The following is a 24,709-nucleotide window of genomic DNA, read 5'->3' on the forward strand; positions in this document are numbered from 1 at the left end:
CCAGGTCGTCTATACCAAGCAGTGTCAGAGGAAGGCCTTAAAAATGGTCAGACTCCAGCCAAGTCCTAGACTGTTCACTCTGCTACTGCATGACAAGAGGTACTGATGCACCAAGTCTGGAACCAACAGGACATTAAACAGCTTCTACACCGAAACCATAAGATAGTTAAATAGTTAGTCCGGGTAGCTATTTGGTTAACTATTTAACTATGTGCATTGACCCTTTTCCACTAACTTTTTTCACATACGCTGCTGCTACTATTTATTTTCTGTCACTTTAACCCTACCTATATGTACATATCTACCCCAATTACCTCGTACCCCTGCACATTGACTTGGCGCTGGTACCCCGTGTATATAGCCAAGTTATCGTTACTTATTGTGTATTTATTATTAATTCTATTATTACGTGTTTTACTTTTCTATTATTTCAGTAACAAAAAAAATTCTCTGAATTTTTGGGAAGGGTCTGTAAGTAAGCATTTAACATTTAGTCTACACCTGCTGTTTCTGAAGCATGTGACAAATAAAAATGTATTTTATTTGACAGACAGAGTGACACAGATGGCTTAACACTAGACCCAAATGCAACAGAATCCACCCAAAAAATCTACTTTCAGTGTGTCACATTAAAACGTGACTGAAAAAAGTAAAATGTGAAACACATACAGTATGTATGTATATTAAATGATAAAAAATTTGAGTTTTAATGGCCAAAGACCTGACACCATACAGATAGAAACCAAAGAGAGAACCCAAAATGAAGGGACAAACCTGATTGGAGGAGGCTGATTCTGCGAAAGGAACATTGGTGACTGGGGTCGAGGCCGACGAAACAGTGGAGGTGGTGGCACCGTGCATCATGGGTACTTTTATTCAGGCGAGTTGGACGAGAGACAGGGGGGATGGGTGGGGGGAGGGGGGGATGTTATGGTTACCATGGCGAAATGTGGAAGAGGAGTAAAAGTCATGGCAAGAAGTCATGTGACGACATTGCCAGGGGGTGAGGGGTTTCAACAAGAACCGAGACATGCAAATGAAATAAGAGAAAAATTAAATGACATGACTTGTTCCAATTAAAGGAGAAACAACTATGTTAAAACTGATGAACAATATTCAATATTGTCTCAAATCTAATAGTCGTTAACAAAATATGTCAGAAATCCTATTTCATACAATCGAATCAGACTAAGGCATCTGATAATTGTATTCAGATGGAGGGAGTACATGTGTAGGGAGGGAGCAAATGAATAACAGAAAAAAAGAAGCAAAATACTATTTCTGTGAACCACAGACTCACACAAAAAACGTAAAGGCATTAGCTAATATAATATGACACTCATTTATCATCCTTATCACATAACTGAATCACATTAATATGTTGAGGAAATATTCTAAAAATAATCAAATAAGTTAGTCTTGAGATGGGAAGGAGATAGCAGTGTGTACACAGCAGGCTAAGGGTCGTGGTCAAAAGTAGTGTTCCATAAAGAGAACAGGGTGCTGTTTGGGACAAAGTCACCATCTCCCTCCTGACTGACATTATGATTTCATTAAAGTGAAAGGTCAGATAGTTTGCATCCCAAATGGCACCCTATTCCCTTTGGGTGCACTACTTTCCAACAATTCTGTGGGAGTGTGATGCATCACGTGCCATTTCAAAAAGGGAATGAATACATCAGAAACAAATGCAACAGACAGGTATACAGGCCGAATGTGTAGAAATCAGCATCATCATGTTAAATGCAGAAGGGTATGGATGAAAAAACTAATACCGGGTAGGACATGCATAAAAAACAGAAACACAGCTTTTAGAAAAGCACACGCGCACACATACACACACACACACACACACACACACACACACACACACACACACACACACACACACACACACACACACACACACACACACACACACACACACACACACACACACACACACTGATTTTACAGTGAGAGCTATCTCCCCCTAGATACAGTAAGAGGAGCTACATTCCCCTAGATACAGTAAGATGAGCTACATTCCCCTAGATACAGTAAGAGGAGCTACATTCCCCTAGATACAGTAAGAGGAGCTACATTCCCCTAGATACAGTAAGATGAGCTACTTTCCCCTAAATACAGTAAGAGGAGCTACCTCCCCCTAGATACAGTAGGAGGAGCTACCTCCCCCTAGATACAGTAAGAGGAGCGACTTCCCCCCTAGGTACGGTAAGAGGAGCAACTTCCCCCTAGGTACGGTAAGAGGAGCTACCTTCTCCTACATACAGCAAGAGGAGCTACCTTCCCCTAGATACAGTAAGAGGAGCTACCTTCCCCTAGATACAGTAAGAGGAGCTATCGTCCCCTAGATACAGTAAGATGAGCTACCTTCCCCTCGATAGAGTAAGAGGAGCTACCTTCCCCTAGATACAGTAAGAGGAGCTACCTTCCCCTAGATACAGTAAGAGGAGCTACCTTCCCCTAGATACAGTAAGAGGAGCTACCTTCCCCTAGATACAGTAAGAGGAGCTACCTTCCCATAGATACAGTAAGAGGAGCTACATTCCCCTAGATACAGTAAGATGAGCTACTTTCCCCTAAATACAGTAAGAGGAGCTACCTCCCCCTAGAAACAGTAAGAGGAGCTACCTCCCCCTAGATACAGTAAGAGGGGCTACCTTCCACTAGATGCAGTAAGAGGAGCTACCTTCCCATAGATACAGTAAGAGGAGCTACCTTCCCCTAGATACAGTAAGAGGAGCTACCTTCCCCTAGATACAGTAGAAGGCTAGGCAGAGGGGGAGGTAGAGGGTCAGGTAGAGAGGGAGGTAGAGGGGGAGGTAGAAGGCTAGGCAGAGGGGGAGGTAGAGGGTCAGGTAGAGAGGGAGGTAGAGGGGGGGTAGAAGGCTAGGCAGAGGGTGAGGTAGAGGGTCAGGTAGAGAGGGAGGTAGAGGGGGAGGTAGAAGGCTAGGCAGAGGGGGAGGTAGAGGGTCAGGTAGAGAGGGAGGTAGAGGGGGGGTAGAAGGCTAGGCAGAGGGGGAGGTAGAGGGTCAGGTAGAGAGGGAGGTAGAGGGGAGTTAGAGGGTCAGGTAGAGGGGGTGGTAGAGGGTCAGGTAGAGAGGGGTAGAAGGCTAGGCAGAGGGGGAGGAAGAGGGTCAGGTAGAGGGGGGGTAGAAGTCCAGGTAGAGAGGGAGGTAGAGGGTCAGGTAGAGGGTCAGGTAGAGAGGGAGGTAGAGGGTCAGGTAGAGGGGGAGGTAGAGGGTCAGGTAGAGAGGGAGGTAGAAGGCTAGGTAGAGGGGGAGGTAGAGGGGAGGTAGAGGGTCAGGGAGAGAGGGAGGTAGAGGGGGAGGTAGAGGGTCAGGGAGAGAGGGAGGTAGAGGGGGAGGTAGAAGGCTAGGTAGAGAGGGAGATAGAGGGTCAGGTAGAGAGGGAGGTAGAGGGAGGGGGGTAGAAGGCAGAGGGGGAGGTAGAGAGTCAGGTAGAGAGGGAGGTAGAGGGGGGGTAGAAGGCTAGGCAGAGGGGGAGGTAGAGGGTCAGGTAGAGGGGGGTAGAAGGCTAGGCAGAGAGGGAGGTAGAGGGTCAGGTAGAGGGGGAAGTAGAGGGGAGGGGGTAGAGGGTCAGGTAGAGAGGGAGGTGGAGGGGGAGGTAGAAGGCTAGGCAGAGGGGGAGGTAGAGGGTCAGGTAGAGAGGGAGGTGGAGGGGGAGGTAGAAGGCTAGGCAGAGGGGGAGGTAGAGGGTCAGGTAGAGAGGGAGGTAGAGGGTCAGGTAGAGAGGGAGGGTAGAGGGGGGGGTAGAAGGCTAGGCAGAGGGGGAGGTAGAGGGTCAGGTAGAGAGGGAGGTAGAGGGGGGGGTAGAAGGCTAGGCAGAGGGGGAGGTAGAGAGTCAGGTAGAGAGGGAGGTAGCGGGGGGGTAGAAGGCAGAGGGGGGAGGTAGAGGGTCAGGTAGAGGGGGGGTAGAAGGCCAGGTAGAGAGGGAGGTAGAGGGTCAGGTAGAGAGGGAGGTAGAGGGTCAGGTAGAGGGTCAGGTAGAGAGGGAGGTAGAGGGTCAGGTAGAGGAGGAGGTAGAGGGTCAGGTAGAGGGGGAGGTAGAAGGCTAGGTAGAGGGGGAGGTAGAGGGGGAGGTAGAGGGTCAGGGAGAGAGGGAGGTATAGGGCGGGAGGTAGAGGGTCAGGGAGAGAGGTAGGTAGAGGGGGAGGTAGAAGGCTAGGTAGAGAGGGAGATAGAGGGTCAGGTAGAGAGGGAGGTAGAGGGGGGGGGTAGAAGGCTAGGCAGAGGGGGAGGTAGAGAGTCAGGTAGAGAGGGAGGTAGAGGGGGGGTAGAAGGCTAGGCAGAGGTGGAGGTAGAGGGGGAGGTAGAGGGTCAGGGAGAGAGGGAGGTAGAGGGTCAGGGAGAGAGGGAGGTAGAGGGGGAGGTAGAAGGCTAGGTAGAGAGGGAGATAGAGGGTCAGGTAGAGAGGGAGGTAGAGGGGGGTAGAAGGCTAGGCAGAGGTGGAGGTAGAGGGGGAGGTAGAGGGTCAGGTAGAGAGGGAGGTGGAGGGGGAGGTAGAGGGTCAGGTAGAGGGGGAGGTAGAAGGCTAGGCAGAGGGGGAGGTAGAGGGTCAGGTAGAGAGGGAGGTAGAGGGGGAGGTAGAGGGTGAGGTAGAGGGGGAGGTGGAGGGGGAGGTAGAGGGTCAGGTAGAGAGGGAGGTGGATGGGGAGGTAGAGGGGGAGGTAGAGGGTTAGGTAGAGAGGGAGGTGGAGGGGGAGGTAGAGGGTCAGGTAGAGGGGGAGGTAGAAGGCTAGGTAGAGGGGGAGGTAGAAGGCTAGGTAGAGGGGGAGGTAGAGGGGGAGGTAGAGGGTCAGGGAGAGAGGGAGGTAGAGGGGGAGGTAGAGGGTCAGGGAGAGAGGGAGGTAGAGGGGGGAGGTAGAAGGCTAGGTAGAGAGGGAGATAGAGGGTCAGGTAGAGAGGGAGGTAGAGGGGGAGGTAGAGGGTCAGGTAGAGAGGGAGGTGGAGGGGGAGGTAGAAGGCTAGGCAGAGGGGGAGGTAGAGGGTCAGGTAGAGAGGGAGGTGGAGGGGGAGGTAGAAGGCTAGGCAGAGGGGGAGGTAGAGGGTCAGGTAGAGGGGGAGGTAGAGGGTCAGGTAGAGGGTCAGGTAGAGGGGGAGGTAGAGGGTCAGGTAGAGAGGGAGGTGGAGAGGGAGGGGGAGGTAGAAGGCTAGGCAGAGGGGGAGGTAGAGGGTCAGGTAGAGAGGGAGGTGGAGGGGGAGGTGGAGGTAGAAGGCTAGGCAGAGGGGGAGGTAGAGGGTCAGGTAGAGGGGGAGGTAGAGGGTCAGGTAGAGAGGGAGGTAGAGGGGAGGAAGAAGGCTAGGCAGAGGGGGAGGTAGAGGGTCAGGTAGAGGGTCAAGTAGAGAGGGAGGTAGAGGGGAGGAAGAAGGCTAGGCAGAGAGGGAGGTAGAGGAAGGGGGGAGTTAGAGGGTCAGGTAGAGGGGGAGACCAGCTGTGGATTCCCCTCACCAGTGAATCCAGGCGCTGACAAGAGGCGGCTGTGGGGGTGCCTGCAGCTGCTCCAGTCCCGCCTCTCCCAACGGCCATCCACTGCTAGCGGGGCCGGCCCTTTCATAAGCCCTACAAGAGACGGGGCAGCAGGCTTAAACTGAATCCTAAATGGCACCCTATTTCCTACATAGTGCACTACTTTTGACCTGAGCCCAGAGGTCAAAAGTAGTGCACTATATATTTATAATAGGGTGCTATTCTGGACACAACCTGGGAGACCAGCAACCTCATACTGACTAGGCTGGGACTGAGATATCTGAGCTGACATAGAGACACACACACACTCTAGCAAACTCTAATAATACACAACTAAAATGTTGAAATAAGTTGTTTTTTTTGTATCAGAAATTAAAGTGGGGTGACAAGTGCAAGCACAGCGGCAGACAGACAGACAGACAGACAGACAGACAGACAGACAGACAGACAGACAGACAGACAGGCAGGCAGGCAGACAGAGGACAGGCAGACACCAGTGGGACAACATGAAGGCTCCAAAATGACTAATATCTACTGTCATATCCTCCAAGGTACTTGGTGTTGGGGTCTGGAACTTAACTATGATTCTAGAATATACTACAACTAGAACTACTAAACTACAATCTGAGAAATACATCCACTATCTTCATAGGACGCGTTGCTGATCATTCTCCCCCTCTCTTCTCCTAGCTATCTGGCCAACCACAGAGTCCATCTACTATCAACCCCCCTCTCTCCTAGCTATCTGACCAACCACAGAGTCCATATACTACCAACCCCCCTCTCTCCTAGCTATCTGACCAACCACAGAGTCCATATACTACCAACCCCCCTCTCTCCTAGCTATCTGGCCAACCACAGTCCCCACACCTCTTCCAAGCCCCCAGCAGTAGTGAGTGACCGAGCCGACCTACCCATGCCTCCTGATGGCGCCATGCACAGGACTGAGCCTGCCACAGCATGCAGAGATGGGTGAGGGGAAGGAAGATAGTGACAACAGAAGGAGGTGATGAGAGGATGGAGGAGGGGAGCAAAAGGGGAGGAGTGATTGACACAGAGAGAGTGACGACAGACAACAGGACAAGACAAAAACAACATTCAGGTTAGTGCAAGCCACAAGAACAGCGTGTAAATAATGGCTAATATAACCTGTCACAGTCAACTAGAACACAGCAGAGACAACATGGAGGCTTAAAGGCAGACAGACAGAACACAGAACACGGGAACAGAGCAGTGGAGGGCATAGGATGCAGAGAGCATTAATAGTGTTCAATTGCTCATTGCTGTTAAGTTTGGATAGATACGGCATATCAATTGTTATTGTGATACTTTAATAGCAATATAGACCTGATGATGGAACAGCTGAGGAAAGTAGAGGAGTGGATCAGTCAGAGATCTATACATTCTCTCCCAGAGTGTGCTGTTGCTGCATACTTTAGGCCACCTAGAGCAGATTGTGCCAGTATTTGTGCGTGATAGCAGGGGACCGGTTAAGCATGGGACAAAGACACAGAGTGCAGGGGACAGAGAGGGAGGAAGAAGGAGAGAAAAATAGAGTGAGAGTAGGAGGGAAGGACAGAGTACACCCAATAAGCTCTATCCCAGACAGAAGGACAGAGTACATCCAATAAGCTCTATCCCAGACAGGACAGAGTACACCCAAAAAGCTCTATCCCAGACAGGACAGAGTACACCCAATAAGCTCTATCCCAGACAGAAGGACAGAGTACACCCAATAAGCTCTATCCCAGACAGAAGGACAGAGTACACCCAATAAGCTCTATCCCAGACAGGACAGAGTACACCCAATAAGCTCTATCCCAGACAGAAGGATAGAGTACACCCAATATGCTCTATCCCAGACAGAACGACAGAGTACACCCAATAAGCTCTATTCCAGACAGAAGGACAGAGTACACCCAATAAGCTCTATCCCAGACAGGACAGAGTACACCCAATAAGCCCTATCCCAGACAGAACGACAGAGTACACCCAATAAGCTCTATCCCAGACAGAAGGACAGAGTACACCCAATAAGCTCTATCCCAGACAGAAGGACAGAGTACACCCAATAAGCTCTATCCCAGACAGGACAGAGTACACCCAATAAGCTCTATCCCTGACAGGACAGAGTACACCCAATATGCTCTATCCCAGACAGAACGACAGAGTACACCCAATAAGCTCTATTCCAGACAGAAGGACAGAGTACACCCAATAAGCTCTATCCCAGACAGGACAGAGTACACCCAATAAGAATTATCCCAGACAGAAGGACAGAGTACACCCAATAAGCTCTATCCCTGACAGAAGGACAGAGTACACCCAATAAGCTCTATCCCTGACAGAAGGACAGAGTACACCCAATAAGCTCTATCCCAGACAGGACATTGTATACACTCAGCACAGAGCGAGAGTTCCTCAATACTCACAAGGAACCCGCTTTCTTCTCTCATGTCCCTACAATATATTCTATACCATAACACATCCCCTCTATCAAATAGACATCCACTGGTATGTATATCAGTACTCCTGAGTAATATGTTCATAGTAATATGTCGTAGTACTAATGTTTGACATTATGTTTGTTTGACATTCTGCTGTGTCCTTTCTTCTGTCTGTTTCCATGTGCAGTCCTTATTTAGACCGTTGGCAGTTAACTTGACCCCCAGATGACAGTACAGTGTGAAGCTGCCATGTCTGTCTGGCCTAGCTAGCCCTGCGTCAGTCTGTCTGGCCTAGCTTGCCCTCCCCTGTGTCTGTCTGTCTGTCTGGCCTAGCTTGCCCTCCCCTGTGTCAGTCTGTCTGGCCTAGCTAGCCCTCCCCTGTGTCAGTCTGTCTGGCCTAGCTAGCCCTGCGTCAGTCTGTCTGGCCTAGCTTGCCCTCCCCTGCGTCAGTCTGTCTGGCCTAGCTTGCCCTCCCCTGTGTCAGTCTGTCTGGCCTAGCTAGCCCTCCCCTGTGTCAGTCTGTCTGGCCTAGCTAGCCCTCCCCTGTGTCAGTCTGTCTGGCCTAGCTAGCCCTCCCCTGTGTCAGTCTGTCTGGCATAGCTAGCCCTGCCCTGTGTCAGTCTGTCTGGCCTAGCTAGCCATCCCCTGTGTCAGTCTGTCTGGCCTAGCTTGCCCTCCCCTGTGTCAGTCTGTCTGGCCTAGCTAGCCCTGTGTCAGTCTGTTTGGCCTAGCTAGCCCTCCCCAGTACACTTAGTTCACCTATCTAAATCAGACTCAGGATAGATAAGTTTGCCCAACTTAATTGAATGAATAATTCAGTCTACTTACTTTTTAAAAGGAATGCCAAATTATTCTATTTGACAGAGTAGACTAGACTCACCAGGGTGGATAAAGGCTGGCTGCTGCAGCTGCATGTTAGCCAGGGCCTGCTGATAGTGGAACATGCTGGGGTTGAACACAGCACCACCCCCGTTACTCTTCTCTAAGGTGGGCCTCTTTGGTAGCTGTTGCATTGCCCCATGGGGCAGGGCCTGGGGAAGTAGAAAAGGGGGGAGAGGGGAAGAGAGAGAGAGAGAGAGAGGAGAGAGAGAGAGAGAGAGAGAGAGAGAGAGAGAGAGAGAGAGAGCGAGAGAGAGAGTGAAAGTGAAAGTGAAAGTGTCAGCATTTGGGCTCAGAAATTGTGTAGTACAATGCATCTACGGTTGAAGCCGGAAGTTTACATACACTTAGGTTGGAGTCATTAAAACTTGTTTTTCAACCACTCTACACATTTCTTGTTAACAAACTATAGTTTTGGCAAGTCTGTAACAATTGTTTACAGACAGATTATTTCACTTATAATTCACTGTATCACAATTCCAGTGGGTCAGAAGTTTACATACACTAAGTTGACTGTGCCTTTAAACAACTTGGAAAATTCCAGAAAATGATGTCATGGCTTTAGAAGCTTCCGATAGGCTAATTGACATCATTTGAGTCAATTGGAGGTATATCTTTGGAGGGAGTTGAAAGTCCGTGTTGCCCAGCAACAGCCCCAAAACATCACTGCTCTAGAGGAGATCTGCATGGAGGAATGGGACAAAATAACAGCAACCGTGTGTGAAAAACTTGTGAAGACTTACAGAAAACGTTTGACCTCTGTCATTGCCAACAAAGGTTATATAACAAAGTATTGAGATAAACTTTTGTTACTGACCAAATACTTATTTTCCACCATAATTTGCAAATAAATTCATTAAAAATCCTACAATGAGACTTTATGGATTTTTTTTCTCATTTTGTCTGTCATAGTTGAAGTGTACCTATGATGAAAATTACAGGCCTCTCTCATCTTTTTAAGTGGGAGAACTTGCACAATTGGTGGCTGACTAAAGACTTTTTTGCCCCACTGTATATCCATAGTAAAACGAGTCCTATATCGACATAACCTGAAAGGCCACTCAGCAAGGAAGAAGCCACTGCTCCAAAACCGCCATAAAAAAGCCAGACTACGGTTTGCAACTGCATATGGGGACAAAGATCGTACTTTTTGGAGAAATGTCCTCTGGTCTGATGAAACAAAAATAGAACTGTTTGGCCATAATGACCATAGTTATGTTTGGAAGAAAAATGGGGGAGGCTTGCTAGCCGAAGAGCACCATCCAAACCGTGAAGCAGCATCATGTTGTGGGGGTGCTTTGCTGCAGGAGGGACTGGTGCACTTCACAAAATAAATGGCATCACGAGGAGGAAAATGATGTGGATATATTGAAGCAACATCTCAGACATCAGTCAGGAAGTTAAAGCTTGGTCGCAAATGGGTCTTCCAAATGGACAATGACCCCAAGCATACTTCCAAAGTTGTGGCAAAATGGCTTAAGGACAACAAAGTCGAGGTATTGGAGTGGCCATTACAAAGCCCTGACCTCAATCCTATAGACAATTTGTGGGCAGAACTGAAAATGTGTGTGCGAGCAAGGAGGCCTATAAACCTGACTCAGTTACACCTGCTCTGTCAGGGGGAATGGGCCAAAATTCACCCAACTTATTGTGGGAAGCTTGTAGAAGGCTACCCGAAACGTTTGACCCAAGTTAATCAATTTAAAGAAAATGCTACCAAATACTGAGTGTATGTAAATGTCTGACCCACTGGGAATGTGATGAAAGAAATAAAAGCTGAAATAAATCATTCTCTCTACTATTATTCTGACATTTCACATTCTTAAAATAAAGTGGTGATCCTAACTGACCTAAGACAGGGAATTTGTACTAGGATTAAATGTCAGAAATTGTGAAAAACTGAGTTTAAATGTATTTGGCTAAGGAGTATGTAAACTTCTGACTTCAACTGCATGTACTTTGAATTACATAAAAACCTTTCGTGTCAAACTACTCTGAAACAGCCTACTACCCTAACATGAAAACCATTCTGAGGCTTGAACAGCATCACTGCCCTTGCTGGTAGTTCCCCACCTATAGAGGATGCTACTGTATCAGAAATCCCTCAGACCAACCATAGCAAAACAGGGCTGTCAGTCTAGAATCAATTTTCTGATGGAAAATGTGACGCACCATCGGACAGAAATGGAAGAAACACTTACACACATAAAAGTGAAATCAGAAAAGATAGTGATAAAAAGGTAAAAATACCACAGGCTGGGGGCGGGGTTAGCACAACAAGCAGTGAGCACACGATGACAGCCAACCAATGAGGATCAAGCAAATGACACAGACAGTAAACCAGTGGAAATTGGGGTGAGGTCAGAGAGAGAGAGAGAGAGAGAGAGAGAGAGAGAGAGAGAGAGAGAGAGAGAGAGAGAGAGAGAGAGAGAGAGAGAGATGTGATGCGTGATGCATAATGGGAATAGATGAAGGTGAAGTTGAAGGAAACAACCCACAGAGAAGCAAAAACATGAATGATTACAAAGGAGAATGATGATATAACCTGACGGGAGTGAAGCCTGACAAACAATCAACCCATAGAAGCAGACCAGAGGACCAACAAATGCAGATGAACAAGAAAAAATGCCCAAAATGCTTTAAAAAATCTATATTTTCCTTCCCTCTCCACATCTTTCTTTGTCTCACTCCCTTCCTCCCACTCTCTCTCTATTGTGTTTTTACACACCTGCAATGCAGACAGTCTGTTTGCTGTTGTTCATCCTGTCAGATTGAACTCCTGTTGCCTCCTTATATGACAGAAGATACATAGGCCCAGAGGGTTCTGGTCAAAAGTAGTGCACTATATAGGAAATAGGGTGCCATTTGGGATGCGGCCCCAGCCTCAAACACAAGCCAGCCTCCAGCAAAAAACACTTCACACACTATACAGCAAGAAAATACATTCTTTCATCTCTGGTGGGTAATGTGCTAGTGGTGTGCTGCCCTTATCCTGCTTAGCAACAGTAAATAAATAACCAACTGCAGAACATTTTAAACACGTGAAATATAAACTCAGTCTCTGCAGATTACAAAGAACCAATGCAGATCAAAGATGCGTCTGAAATTCAAATAAAATGAAATCTATTTATTTGTAACATGCGCCGAATACAACAAGTGTAGACCTTACCGTGAAATGCTTACTTACAGGCCCCCACAGTGCAGTTCAAGAAATAGTTAAGAAAATATTTACCAAATAAACTAAAGTAAATAATTATTTAAAAAGTAACACAAATAAATTAACAATAACGAGGCTATATACAGAGGTTACAGGTACCGAGTCAATGTGGGGGTAGAAGGTTAGTCGAGGTACATGTAGGTAGGGGTGAAGTGACTACGCATAGATAATAAACAGCGAGGGGGGGGTCAATGTAAATAGTCTGGTGGCCATTTGATGAATTGTTCAGCAGTCTTATGGCTTGGGGGTAGAAGCTGTTAAGGAGCCTTTTGGTCCTAGACTTGGCGCTCCAGTACCGCTTGCTGTGCAGTAGCAGAGAGACCCGTCTATGACGTGGGTGACTGGAGTTTTGACCATTTTTGTGGCTTTCCTCTGACACTGCCTAGTATACAGGTTCTGGATGTCAGGAAGCTTGGCCTCAGTGATGGGGGGTGTTGTCATGCCCTCTTCACGACTGTCTTGGTGTGTTTGGACCATGTTAGTTTGTTGGTGATGTGGACACCAAGGAACTTGAAACTCTTGACCCGCTCCACTCCAAGCACTTCATGGCTACCGACGTGAGTGCTACATGGCGGTAATCATTTAGGCAGGTTACCTTCGCTTCCTTGGGCACAGGGACTATGTATGTATTACAGACACGGTCAGGGAGAGGTTGAAAATGTCAGTGAAGACACTTGCCAGTTGGTGCGCGCATGCTTTGAGTACACACCCTGGTAATCCTTCTGGCCTAGCGGTGTTGTGAATGTTAACCTGTTTGAAGGTCTTCCTCACATTGGCTACCGAGAGCATTATCACATAGTCGTCCGGAACAGCTGGTGCTCTCATGCATGCTTCAGTATTGCTTGCCTTTAGCTAGCGCTGCCTATTTAAAAATAAGATGGAGAACAAGATATAGGACAAAAAATACCAGTTTTGGCTCAGGTACAGCCGACTAGCAGTAGCTTACGCTACATACAACCCACCCCCAAAAACACTTAAATTCAAAGTATTGATATAATATTGACCAAAATAATATTACGATATGCAACTGTATCAATATTTAACCCATCAGTAGTGTTTACCATGACTCACCATGGCGTTGGCGGTTTGGCTGGCCTGGTGCTGGGCGGCCTTAATCCTTGCCTGCAGGTGGGCAGGGGGGTGGAAGTACTTGCATTTGTCCCTGGAGCAGCGGCCCTTGATATAGTCCATACAGACGATGACTGAGTTTTCACTGCCGTCCACCATGGCTGCCTCCATAGGGTGGGCATAGCGGCAGTCGCCCTCGCCCCGCGTGCAGTTACCCCTCTGGAACTCACGACATACCTGGGTGGTGTTAGGGTTGGGGGGGGTGGCACAGTCAGAGAAGGAGTTCGGACCACAGGACAAGAATGATTCTATTAAATTCTATCATTCTATTTCTCTGCTACAGACTGGGCTACTGCAAAGACACAAACACACACAACACATACCTCCAGCTTGTCTGTCCGCATGTGTTTCTGCTGGGAGCTGCTGTTGCCCATGACCTGGAGGCCGGTGGGGCTCCCTGGGACCAGCAGGGGGGCCTGGTGTAGCAGCTCAGGCATCAGGCCCATCCCTGGACCCATGTGGCTCAGATACGGGCTGAACGCCATACTGGGACTGGTGGCCAGGGACGACATACTTGGAGTCATAGGGAACGTAGTCTGAGAGAGAAGGAGAGGTGGAGAGAGGGAGGAAATGAGGGGAGATCAGACAGAAACAGCCTGTGAACAGCCATGGTTCAAACTGTAGATAAATGGAGAAATATAACTGTGTAAATCGAATGTGTTGACTAAATAATGAGGATGGTTCGGTGTAGGCTACATACTATGGACTACACATGAAGTACTCACTTTGTTGTGTGGGCTACATACTATGGACTACACATGAAGTACTCACTTTGTTGTGTGGGCTACATACTATGGACTACACATGAAGTACTCACTGTGTAGTATGGGATATATACTACGGACTATACATGAAGTACTCACTGTGTAGTGTGGGCTACATAGTATGGACTATACATGAAGTACTTACTGTGTAGTGTGGGCTACATACTATGGACTATACATGAAGTACTCACTGTGTAGTGTGGGCTATATACTATGGACTATACATTAAGTACTCACTTTGTTGTCTGGGCTACATACTATGGACTATACATGAAGTACTCACTGTGTAGTGTGGGCTACATTATATGGACTATACATGAAGTACTCACTGTGTAGTGTGGGCTACATACTATGCACTATACATGAAGTACTCACTGTGTAGTGTGGGCTACATACTATGCACTATACATGAAGTACTCACTGTGTAGTGTGGGCTATTCACTATGGGCTGCAACTGGGCTCCTGGCAGCATGAACTGCATCTGTTGGGCCAACATGGCCGCTGCTGTCTTCTGCTGGATCAGGTTGTTTCTCCCGTTGATCTCCAGCTGGGTCTTGAGGTGGGGAGGGGGGTGCAGGTACTTACAGTTGTCACGCGTGCAGCGTCCCTGGGGAGGGGGAGAGAAGAGAAGAGAGAGCGGCTGAGTTGTGGTGCATCGTAGCTGATGAATTGCGGCATCTCTTAGCTATTTAGATTTAGGAGAGATGAACCGGAGTGTCAGGAAGATTAGAGTAATGTGATTGGGGGATCAATCACTCTGGGGTTCCCCTGACAGGACAGCCATAAAGACAACAAGATGGAGACCTCCATGTAATTTAGGAGGAAACGCTGTTCAAGCTCTATCATGGGGTACATCCCAAATGCACCCTATTCTCTATATAGTGTACTACTTCTGACCAGGGCACATAGGGCTTGCAGTATACAGTATAAGTAATAGGGTGCCATTTGGGATACTCACCCTTGAAGTGAAGTGCATTACTTGAGGTGTAAATGCTCAAACATGGGATAAAGTAGAAATTCAGTAAAGTCCATTTTGAGATAGAAAATCCCTCACTGAATATCACACAGTAGATAGTGATATAGGCAGTGATAGTAAGTCATAAGAGACAGTACATGCAAGGTAATTAACACCAACATAGAACTCAATTTGGAGTGTTTTATTTTGTAATATATCCCTACTGGGAGTATCGAGGACATTGAGAGAAAAAAGTGCAGGGAATGAAATTACTGTTTAATTCTACCTCTTAATTGACATAGTACTATCTCTGAACCAAATTAAAATGTTAGTAACAATTACACTATGTACCCAGGTATTCAAGGATTTATTTTTTTAAATTGACAAATGAAGTGTTATTGAAATAGCGCCTGTTGTGTGTCTGCCAGGTTTCACTATTTTCACCTTTGCACAGTTATGTTCATGGTACCATGCTGACAAAGGCTAAACTCAGGGGAATAGGGTGTCCTAATTGACACCCAGAGCTCTATGCATACAATTTGGAACAGATCCAGGGTAAAGAAAACACATGCTACAATCTCACCCTGGTCCTAAATCAGGCCAGACCTTATAGCCATATACCCAGTGCAGATGTCGGATCTTAACTTGATCACTTTTTTGTCGCAGAGAATTTTCTTGCTGAGTCAGGAAATTTCGTGATTTCCTGAAAATCAGCAGTTGTCTTTCTCTCCATGCAGAGGCAGTCAAGTCATTGAGATCAGGGCTTAATGTCATTGTGGCCGAGCGACAACATTAAGAACATACAGCTGGTGGGGTTATACACTCCATCGGCATGACAGAACAGCAGCCTCTGGTAAGACACGGGGCGGGGGCCTATGTATATATGTGAACAGCTGGGGCACAATATCTAAGGAAGTCTCAAGGTTTTTCTCGCCTGAGGTAGAGTATCTCATGATAAGCTGTAGACCACACTATCTACCTATAGAGTTTTCAACTGTATTTTTTGTAATTGTCTACATACCACCACAGACCGATGCTGGCAATAAAACCGCGCTCAATGAGCTGTATACTGCCATAAGCAAACAGGAAAACGCTCATCCAGAGGTGGCGCTCCTAGTGGCCGGAGACTTTAATGCAGGGAAACTTCAATCAGTCTTACCTCATTTCTACCAGCATGTTAAATGTGCAACTAGAGGGGGGAAAAATCTAGACCACCTTTACTCCACATACAGAGAAGCATACAAAGCTCTCCCTCGCCCTCCATTTGGCATATCTGACCATAATTCTATCCTCCTGATTCCTGCTTACAAGCCATATTTGAAGCAGGAAGCACCAGTGACTTGGTCAATAAATTACTGGACTGCATTGGTAGCACAGACTGGAATATGTTCTGAGATTCTTCCGATGACATTGAGGAGTACACCACATCAGTCAATGGATTTATCAATAAGTGCATCGAGGATGCCGTCCCCACAGTGACTGTACGTACATACCCTAACCAGAAGCCATGGATTACAGGCAACATTCGCACTGAGCTAAACGGTAGAGCTGCTGAATTCAAATAGATAGACTCTAATCCTTAAGCTTATAAGAAATCCTGCTATGCCCTCCGACGAACTATCAAACAGGCAAAGCGTCAATACAGGATTAAGATCGATTCATACTACACCGGCTCCGAAGCTTGTCGGATGTAGCAGGGCTTGCAAACTATTACAGACTACAAAAGGGAAGCACAGCCGAGAGCTGCCCAGTGACACGAGTCTACCAGACGAGCTAAATAACTTCTGTGTTCGCTTCGAGGCAAGTAACACTGAAACATGCATGAGAGCATCAGCTGATTCCGGACAACTGTGTGATCCCGCTCTCCGCAGCCGATGTGAGTTAAGACCTTCAAACAGGTCAACATTCACAAGGCCGCAGGGCTAGACGGATTACCAGGACGTGTACTCCGAGCATGTGCTGACCAACTGCAAGTGTCTTCACTGACATTTTCAACCTGTCTATGACCGAGTCTGTAATACCAACATGTTTCAAGCAGACCACCATAGTCCCTGTGCCCAAGAACACTAAGGTAACCTGCCTAAATGACTACCGACCTGTAGCACTCACGTCTGTAGACATGAAATGCATTGAAAGGCTGGTCATGGCTCACATCAACACCATTATCCCAGAAATGCTAGACCCACTCCAATTTGCATACCGCACCAACAGATCCACAGATGATGCAATCTCTATTGCACTCCACACTGCCCTTTCACACCTGGACAAAAGGAACACCTATGTGAGAATGCTATTCATCGACTACAGCTCAGTGTCCAACACCATAGTGCCCTCAAAGCTCATCACTAAGCTAAGGACCCTGGGACTAAACACCTCCCTCTGCAACTTTATCCTGGACCTCCTTAAGGGCGGCCCCAGGTGGTAAAGGTAGGTAACAACACATCCGCCACGCTGATCCTCAACACGGAGGCCTCTCAGGGGTGCGTGCTCAGTCTCATTCTGTACTCCCTGTTCACTCATGACTGCACGGCCAGGCACAACTCCAACACCATCATTAAGTTTGCTGATGACACAAAAGTGGTAGGCCTGATCACCGACAATGGGAGGAGGTCAGAGACCTGACCATGTGGTGCAAGGACAACAACCTATCCCTCAACGTGATCCAGACAAAGGAGATGATTGTGGACTACAGGAAAAGGAGGACCAAGCACGCCCCCATTCTCATCGACAGGACTGTAGTGGAGCAGGTTGAGTGCCTTGGTGTCCACACCAACAAACTAACATGGTCCAAGCACACCAAGACAGTCGTGAAGAGGGCACGACAAAACCTTTTTTTCTCTTTGATTTCTTACTTATCTATTCTTTACACTTATTTTTCTTGAAACTGCATTGTTGGTTAAGGGCTTGTAATTAAGCATTTCACTGTTGTATTCGCGCATGTGACAAATCAAATTTGATTTGATATGATTTGATGTTTATGCATTTGAGCCTATCCAAAGACGATTTAGTTGAGCTAAGACAGTTGTCTTTGATATGTAAATGGTCAGTGTATTCTTTTTACTTCTTGAAAATGATTAACTTGTGGGTCTAATGGGCTCCCGAGTCTAATGGGCTCCCGAGTCTAATGGGCTCCCGAGTCTAATGGGCTCCCGAGTCTAATGGGCTCCCAAGTCTAATGGGCTCCGATAGGGCAGCGCACAATTGGCCCGGCGTCATTGTAAATATGAAATTGTTCTTAACTGACTTGCCTAGTTAAATAAAAACAAATATTTAAAAAAATGTAGGCTCATGCTGGTCACTAAATCGCCCAGCACTCATGGAGTGTGCTGCTTAGATCACTGCACTATGGCAATTCACAATGCTCTAGCAAGCACAGAGAAAACAATGAATTATGTAAGAGGGTGATGATGTGGTAGGCACAGCTTGTCCCATGAATTAATCACAAAAATTGAGGATGAGATGATAACTGCGAAACAAACATTCTGGATAATATAGAGAATCTGGAAGTATTTATTGATCAGCATTATGATATGCTTGAAAAAGATACGGGTGCATCGAAGCGAACAAGAGAAGACCTTTCCTCCAGTTCTGCTAGCCAAACGGGAGCAAAGTCAACGTCTAAAATTACAAACTTAACATTGGAGGGGGACGTTTTTATAACTGTCTCCAGAAGAGAGAGCATTGCTTACAAGCATGAGCAAGCAGTTTAAAAAAACTGGCTCTATTGCCAAGCCTACTGGGGGAGGTTGAGGCCTTAAAAACAGGAATGGATTACAGTAATAATATGATGGAAGAAAAAAACGAGCAGAAAATAAGATATTGAAAACTACCCTGGACTCCCTAAAAGACACAACAGAGAGGCTACGGTATGATAATAAAAACCGAATAACTTGATCTAAAGTGCAGAAGTATGATAAATAATATTGTTATAATGGGAATAGAGGAGGATGAAAACAAAAACTATCAGTCAACGGAGGGAAAAAGTCAAGGTGTTCATGAAATGTAATCTCAAGATGACGGACGAAGAGGTGGAAACAATTGATTTTCAAAGAGCTCACCGTTTTGGTGGCAGAGCAGAGGGAAGGCCCCGTCCAATCGTAGCTATGCTAACCCACTACAACATGAAAATTGCCTTGTTACAACAGGGTAGGAAATTGAAGAACACCCCATTCTCTATTAATGAACAATTTCCTCATGAAAAAGTGGAGAGACGATGTGCCCTGTACCCCCCTTTCAAAAGGCTCCGAGCAGAGTAGCAGAATGCTCGTCTAGTGGTCGATAAATGATGTGTAAATAATCAAATGTTCAAGGACTGGAAGATTACAACGTGGCTGTGAGTGTAGCTACCTCCTGTTGAAGTGGTCCCGGTTACATATTTGCAGTACAAATATGGATTCATAGATTTTTTACCATTTTTATTTTTTGGCATGAACAACTTTATTTTTGTTTTTATTCATGCATTAACTATGTGGATTTATGGTAATGCAGAATGGGTGTGATGAACTTATCCTTCTATTAAGGCATTATGGAACTTTGGGCTGTATGGACGTAATATCAGGTTTTGATTTAGGGGAAGGCGAGGATGTGTAAGACTGACCTGTTTTTTCATTATGATTCATTCATGTATTTCATTTGAAGACTGTGCATTATAAATACCAGGGTAGTTTTTGTTGTTGAATAGGATATGTCCTAATGGTAGAAGACTGTGCATTATAAATACCAGGGTAGTGTTTGTTGTTGAATAGGATATGTCCTAATGGTAGAAGACTGTGCATTATAAATACCAGGGTAGTGTTTGTTGTTGAATAGGATATGTCCTAATGGTAGAAGACTGTGCATTATAAATACCAGGGTAGTGTTTGTTGTTGAATAGGATATGTCCTAATGGTAGAAGACTGTGCATTATAAATACCAGGGTAGTGTTTGTTGTTGAATAGGATATGTCCTAATGGTAGAAGACTGTGCATTATAAATACCAGGGTAGTTTTTGTTGTTGAATAGGATATGTCCTAATGGTAGAAGACTGTGCATTATAAATACCAGGGTAGTTTTTGTTGTTGAATAGGATATGTCCTAATGGTAGAAGACTGTGCATTATAAATACCAGGGTAGTGTTTGTTGTTGAATAGGATATGTCCTAATGGTAGAAGACTGTGCATTATAAATACCAGGGTAGTTTTTGTTGTTGAATAGGATATGTCCTAATGGTAGAAGACTGTGCATTATAAATACCAGGGTAGTTTTTGTTGTTGAATAGGATATGTCCTAATGGTAGAAGACTGTGCATTATAAATACCAGGGTAGTGTTTGTTGTTGAATAGGATATGTCCTAATGGTAGAAGACTGTGCATTATAAATACCAGGGTAGTGTTTGTTGTTGAATAGGATATGTCCTAATGGTAGAAGACTGTGCATTATAAATACCAGGGTAGTGTTTGTTGTTGAATAGGATATGTCCTAATGGTAGAAGACTGTGCATTATAAATACCAGGGTAGTGTTTGTTGTTGAATAGGATATGTCCTAATGGTAGAAGACTGTGCATTATAAATACCAGGGTAGTGTTTGTTGTTGAATAGGATATGTCCTAATGGTAGAAGACTGTGCATTATAAATACCAGGGTAGTGTTTGTTGTTGAATAGGATATGTCCTAATGGTAGAAGACTGTGCATTATAAATACCAGGGTAGTGTTTGTTGTTGAATAGGATATGTCCTAATGGTAGAAGACTGTGCATTATAAATACCAGGGTAGTGTTTGTTGTTATATAGGATATGTCCTAATGGTAGAAGACTGTGCATTATAAATACCAGGGTAGTGTTTGTTGTTGAATAGGATATGTCCTAATGGTAGAAGACTGTGCATTATAAATACCAGGGTAGTGTTTGTTGTTGAATAGGATATGTCCTAATGGTAGAAGACTGTGCATTATAAATACCAGGGTAGTGTTTGTTGTTGAATAGGATATGTCCTAATGGTAGAAGACTGTGCATTATAAATACCAGGGTAGTGTTTGTTGTTGAATAGGATATGTCCTAATGGTAGAAGACTGTGCATTATAAATACCAGGGTAGTGTTTGTTGTTGAATAGGATATGTCCTAATGGTAGAAGACTGTGCATTATAAATACCAGGGTAGTGTTTGTTGTTGAATAGGATATGTCCTAATGGTAGAAGACTGTGCATTATAAATACCAGGGTAGTGTTTGTTGTTATATAGGATATGTCCTAATGGTAGAAGACTGTGCATTATAAATACCAGGGTAGTGTTTGTTGTTGAATAGGATATGTCCTAATGGTAGAAGACTGTGCATTATAAATACCAGGGTAGTGTTTGTTGTTGAATAGGATATGTCCTAATGGTAGAAGACTGTGCATTATAAATACCAGGGTAGTGTTTGTTGTTATATAGGATATGTCCTAATGGTAGAAGACTGTGCATTATAAATACCAGGGTAGTGTTTGTTGTTGAATAGGATATGTCCTAATGGTAGAAGACTGTGCATTATAAATACCAGGGTAGTGTTTGTTGTTGAATAGGATATGTCCTAATGGTAGAAGACTGTGCATTATAAATACCAGGGTAGTGTTTGTTGTTGAATAGGATATGTCCTAATGGTAGAAGACTGTGCATTATAAATACCAGGGTAGTGTTTGTTGTTGAATAGGATATGTCCTAATGGTAGAAGACTGTGCATTATAAATACCAGGGTAGTGTTTGTTGTTGAATAGGATATGTCCTAATGGTAGAAGACTGTGCATTATAAATACCAGGATAGTGTTTGTTGTTATATAGGATATGTCCTAATGGTAGAAGACTGTGCATTATAAATACCAGGGTAGTGTTTGTTGTTGAATAGGATATGTCCTAATGGTAGAAGACTGTGCATTATAAATACCAGGGTAGTGTTTGTTGTTATATAGGATATGTCCTAATGGTAGAAGACTGTGCATTATAAATACCAGGGTAGTGTTTGTTGTTGAATAGGATATGTCCTAATGGTAGAAGACTGTGCATTATAAATACCAGGGTAGTGTTTGTTGTTGAATAGGATATGTCCTAATGGTAGAAGACTGTGCATTATAAATACCAGGGTAGTGTTTGTTGTTGAATAGGATATGTCCTAATGGTAGAAGACTGTGCATTATAAATACCAGGGTAGTGTTTGTTGTTGAATAGGATATGTCCTAATGGTAGAAGACTGTGCATTATAAATACCAGGGTAGTGTTTGTTGTTGAATAGGATATGTCCTAATGGTAGAAGACTGTGCATTATAAATACCAGGGTAGTGTTTGTTGTTGAATAGGATATGTCCTAATGGTAGAAGACTGTGCATTATAAATACCAGGGTAGTGTTTGTTGTTGAATAGGATATGTCCTAATGGTAGAAGACTGTGCATTATAAATACCAGGGTAGTGTTTGTTGTTGAATAGGATATGTCCTAATGGTAGAAGACTGTGCATTATAAATACCAGGGTAGTGTTTGTTGTTGAATAGGATATGTCCTAATGGTAGAAGACTGTGCATTATAAATACCAGGGTAGTGTTTGTTGTTATATAGGATATGTCCTAATGGTAGAAGACTGTGCATTATAAATACCAGGGTAGTGTTTGTTGTTGAATAGGATATGTCCTAATGGTAGAAGACTGTGCATTATAAATACCAGGGTAGTGTTTGTTGTTGAATAGGATATGTCCTAATGGTAGAAGACTGTGCATTATAAATACCAGGGTAGTGTTTGTTGTTATATAGGATATGTCCTAATGGTAGAAGACTGTGCATTATAAATACCAGGGTAGTGTTTGTTGTTGAATAGGATATGTCCTAATGGTAGAAGACTGTGCATTATAAATACCAGGGTAGTGTTTGTTGTTGAATAGGATATGTCCTAATGGTAGAAGACTGTGCATTATAAATACCAGGGTAGTGTTTGTTGTTGAATAGGATATGTCCTAATGGTAGAAGACTGTGCATTATAAATACCAGGGTAGTGTTTGTTGTTGAATAGGATATGTCCTAATGGTAGAAGACTGTGCATTATAAATACCAGGGTAGTGTTTGTTGTTGAATAGGATATGTCCTAATGGTAGAAGACTGTGCATTATAAATACCAGGGTAGTGTTTGTTGTTGAATAGGATATGTCCTAATGGTAGAAGACTGTGCATTATAAATACCAGGGTAGTGTTTGTTGTTATATAGGATATGTCCTAATGGTAGAAGACTGTGCATTATAAATACCAGGGTAGTGTTTGTTGTTATATAGGATATGTCCTAATGGTAGAAGACTGTGCATTATAAATACCAGGGTAGTGTTTGTTGTTATATAGGATATGTCCTAATGGTAGAAGACTGTGCATTATAAATACCAGGGTAGTGTTTGTTGTTATATAGGATATGTCCTAATGGTAGAAGACTGTGCATTATAAATACCAGGGTAGTGTTTGTTGTTGAATAGGATATGTCCTAATGGTAGAAGACTGTGCATTATAAATACCAGGGTAGTGTTTGTTGTTGAATAGGATATGTCCTAATGGTAGAAGACTGTGCATTATAAATACCAGGGTAGTGTTTGTTGTTGAATAGGATATGTCCTAATGGTAGAAGACTGTGCATTATAAATACCAGGGTAGTGTTTGTTGTTGAATAGGATATGTCCTAATGGTAGAAGACTGTGCATTATAAATACCAGGGTAGTGTTTGTTGTTGAATAGGATATGTCCTAATGGTAGAAGACTGTGCATTATAAATACCAGGGTAGTGTTTGTTGTTGAATAGGATATGTCCTAATGGTAGAAGACTGTGCATTATAAATACCAGGGTAGTGTTTGTTGTTGAATAGGATATGTCCTAATGGTAGAAGTTGGGTTTATTATGACTTAAAAGCTGTTATATAGTGTGGTCCCTGTTCGCCGATGTGAATCGGAATGATTTGCTTTAAAGATAAAACGTAATAAATATGAATAGATGTATTATACAGGATAAAGGATTATATAATTATAAACCTGCCCAGGTTTTCTATTGGAATAGGCCTATACAATCCTAAAATAATTGGCATTACCCTTTTACATTTAAAAAATAAATCTCAATATAAAATGTAAATTATGATTATTCATCCGATACACACCGGCAAATGGATGGATTAGGTATTGTCAACAGGGTGGTTGTCTCTAGTGTGTGTGGGCTGGTTAACACTGGGATAAAGTAATTCAAGTAAACGGTAGAACTAATACAGTAATTGGCTAATGGAAGCACTTGCGAGAGAAAAGTATATTATATATTTCAATATAAGCTATTTATGCTACCTTTTATATTATTGTTCCTAATGATATAGGCCTAGGTATAAAACAGCCAAGGTGATAGAGCAACAACCCTGGAATAAGGGTGGAGAGAGGGTGGGTTTTACAGGTTTACTTGCTCTGGATTGTCAGTACTGTTCTTGGCTGTCGTGCCGTGGCTGTGTCGGAAACGATTGTCAGTTGAACTTGAGTATGCCTTCCCAAAAGGTAGTGCCTGGGTTTGGCTTGCGGTCGGCTCTGGCACAGCCATGGCACGATACAACAGGATATAATGAGGACTATATGAAATATGCCTTGAATGTAATGGACATGAAAAAGGGACTGGTCTTCCGATATATTTAGGTTGTTTTCTCTTCTTTTTAAATTATTATTATTAATTTTTTGATGAACAATTGAATCCAATGAACTGAGCAGGCTGGGCTGACATGCTTACAGCCTTGCTAGGACTTTATAATATGAGCATGCATGTATAAGATTGTGTTGTTATTATTTATATTACCTATTATTGTTACTCTGTTACTTTTTTGT

At 44.4% G+C, this 24,709-nt stretch overlaps 1 protein-coding gene across 6 annotated transcripts in view; it reads right to left on the reverse strand.

Moving 5' to 3' along the window:
• mbnl3 (muscleblind-like splicing regulator 3) overlaps positions 1–24,709 on the reverse strand; it is a 91,878-nt gene that overhangs the window by 10,659 nt on the left and 56,510 nt on the right. For 2 of the 6 annotated variants that reach the window (XM_031789784.1, XM_031789783.1), the window contains exons 4-9: positions 14,350–14,535; positions 13,488–13,700; positions 13,108–13,341; positions 8,821–8,971; positions 5,476–5,586; positions 775–869 (exon numbers count right to left, since the gene is read on the reverse strand). In XM_031789784.1, the coding sequence (XP_031645644.1) occupies positions 775–869; positions 5,476–5,586; positions 8,821–8,971; positions 13,108–13,341; positions 13,488–13,700; positions 14,350–14,535 (990 nt within the window). The remainder of the gene's footprint in view (positions 1–774; positions 870–5,475; positions 5,587–8,820; positions 8,972–13,107; positions 13,342–13,487; positions 13,701–14,349; positions 14,536–24,709) is intronic. The other 4 variants (XM_031789787.1, XM_031789788.1, XM_031789786.1 and 1 more) reach the window with 2 other exon arrangements.

This window comes from Oncorhynchus kisutch, linkage group LG15 (assembly GCF_002021735.2).
Source record: "Oncorhynchus kisutch isolate 150728-3 linkage group LG15, Okis_V2, whole genome shotgun sequence".
Lineage (NCBI taxonomy): Eukaryota > Metazoa > Chordata > Actinopteri > Salmoniformes > Salmonidae > Oncorhynchus > Oncorhynchus kisutch.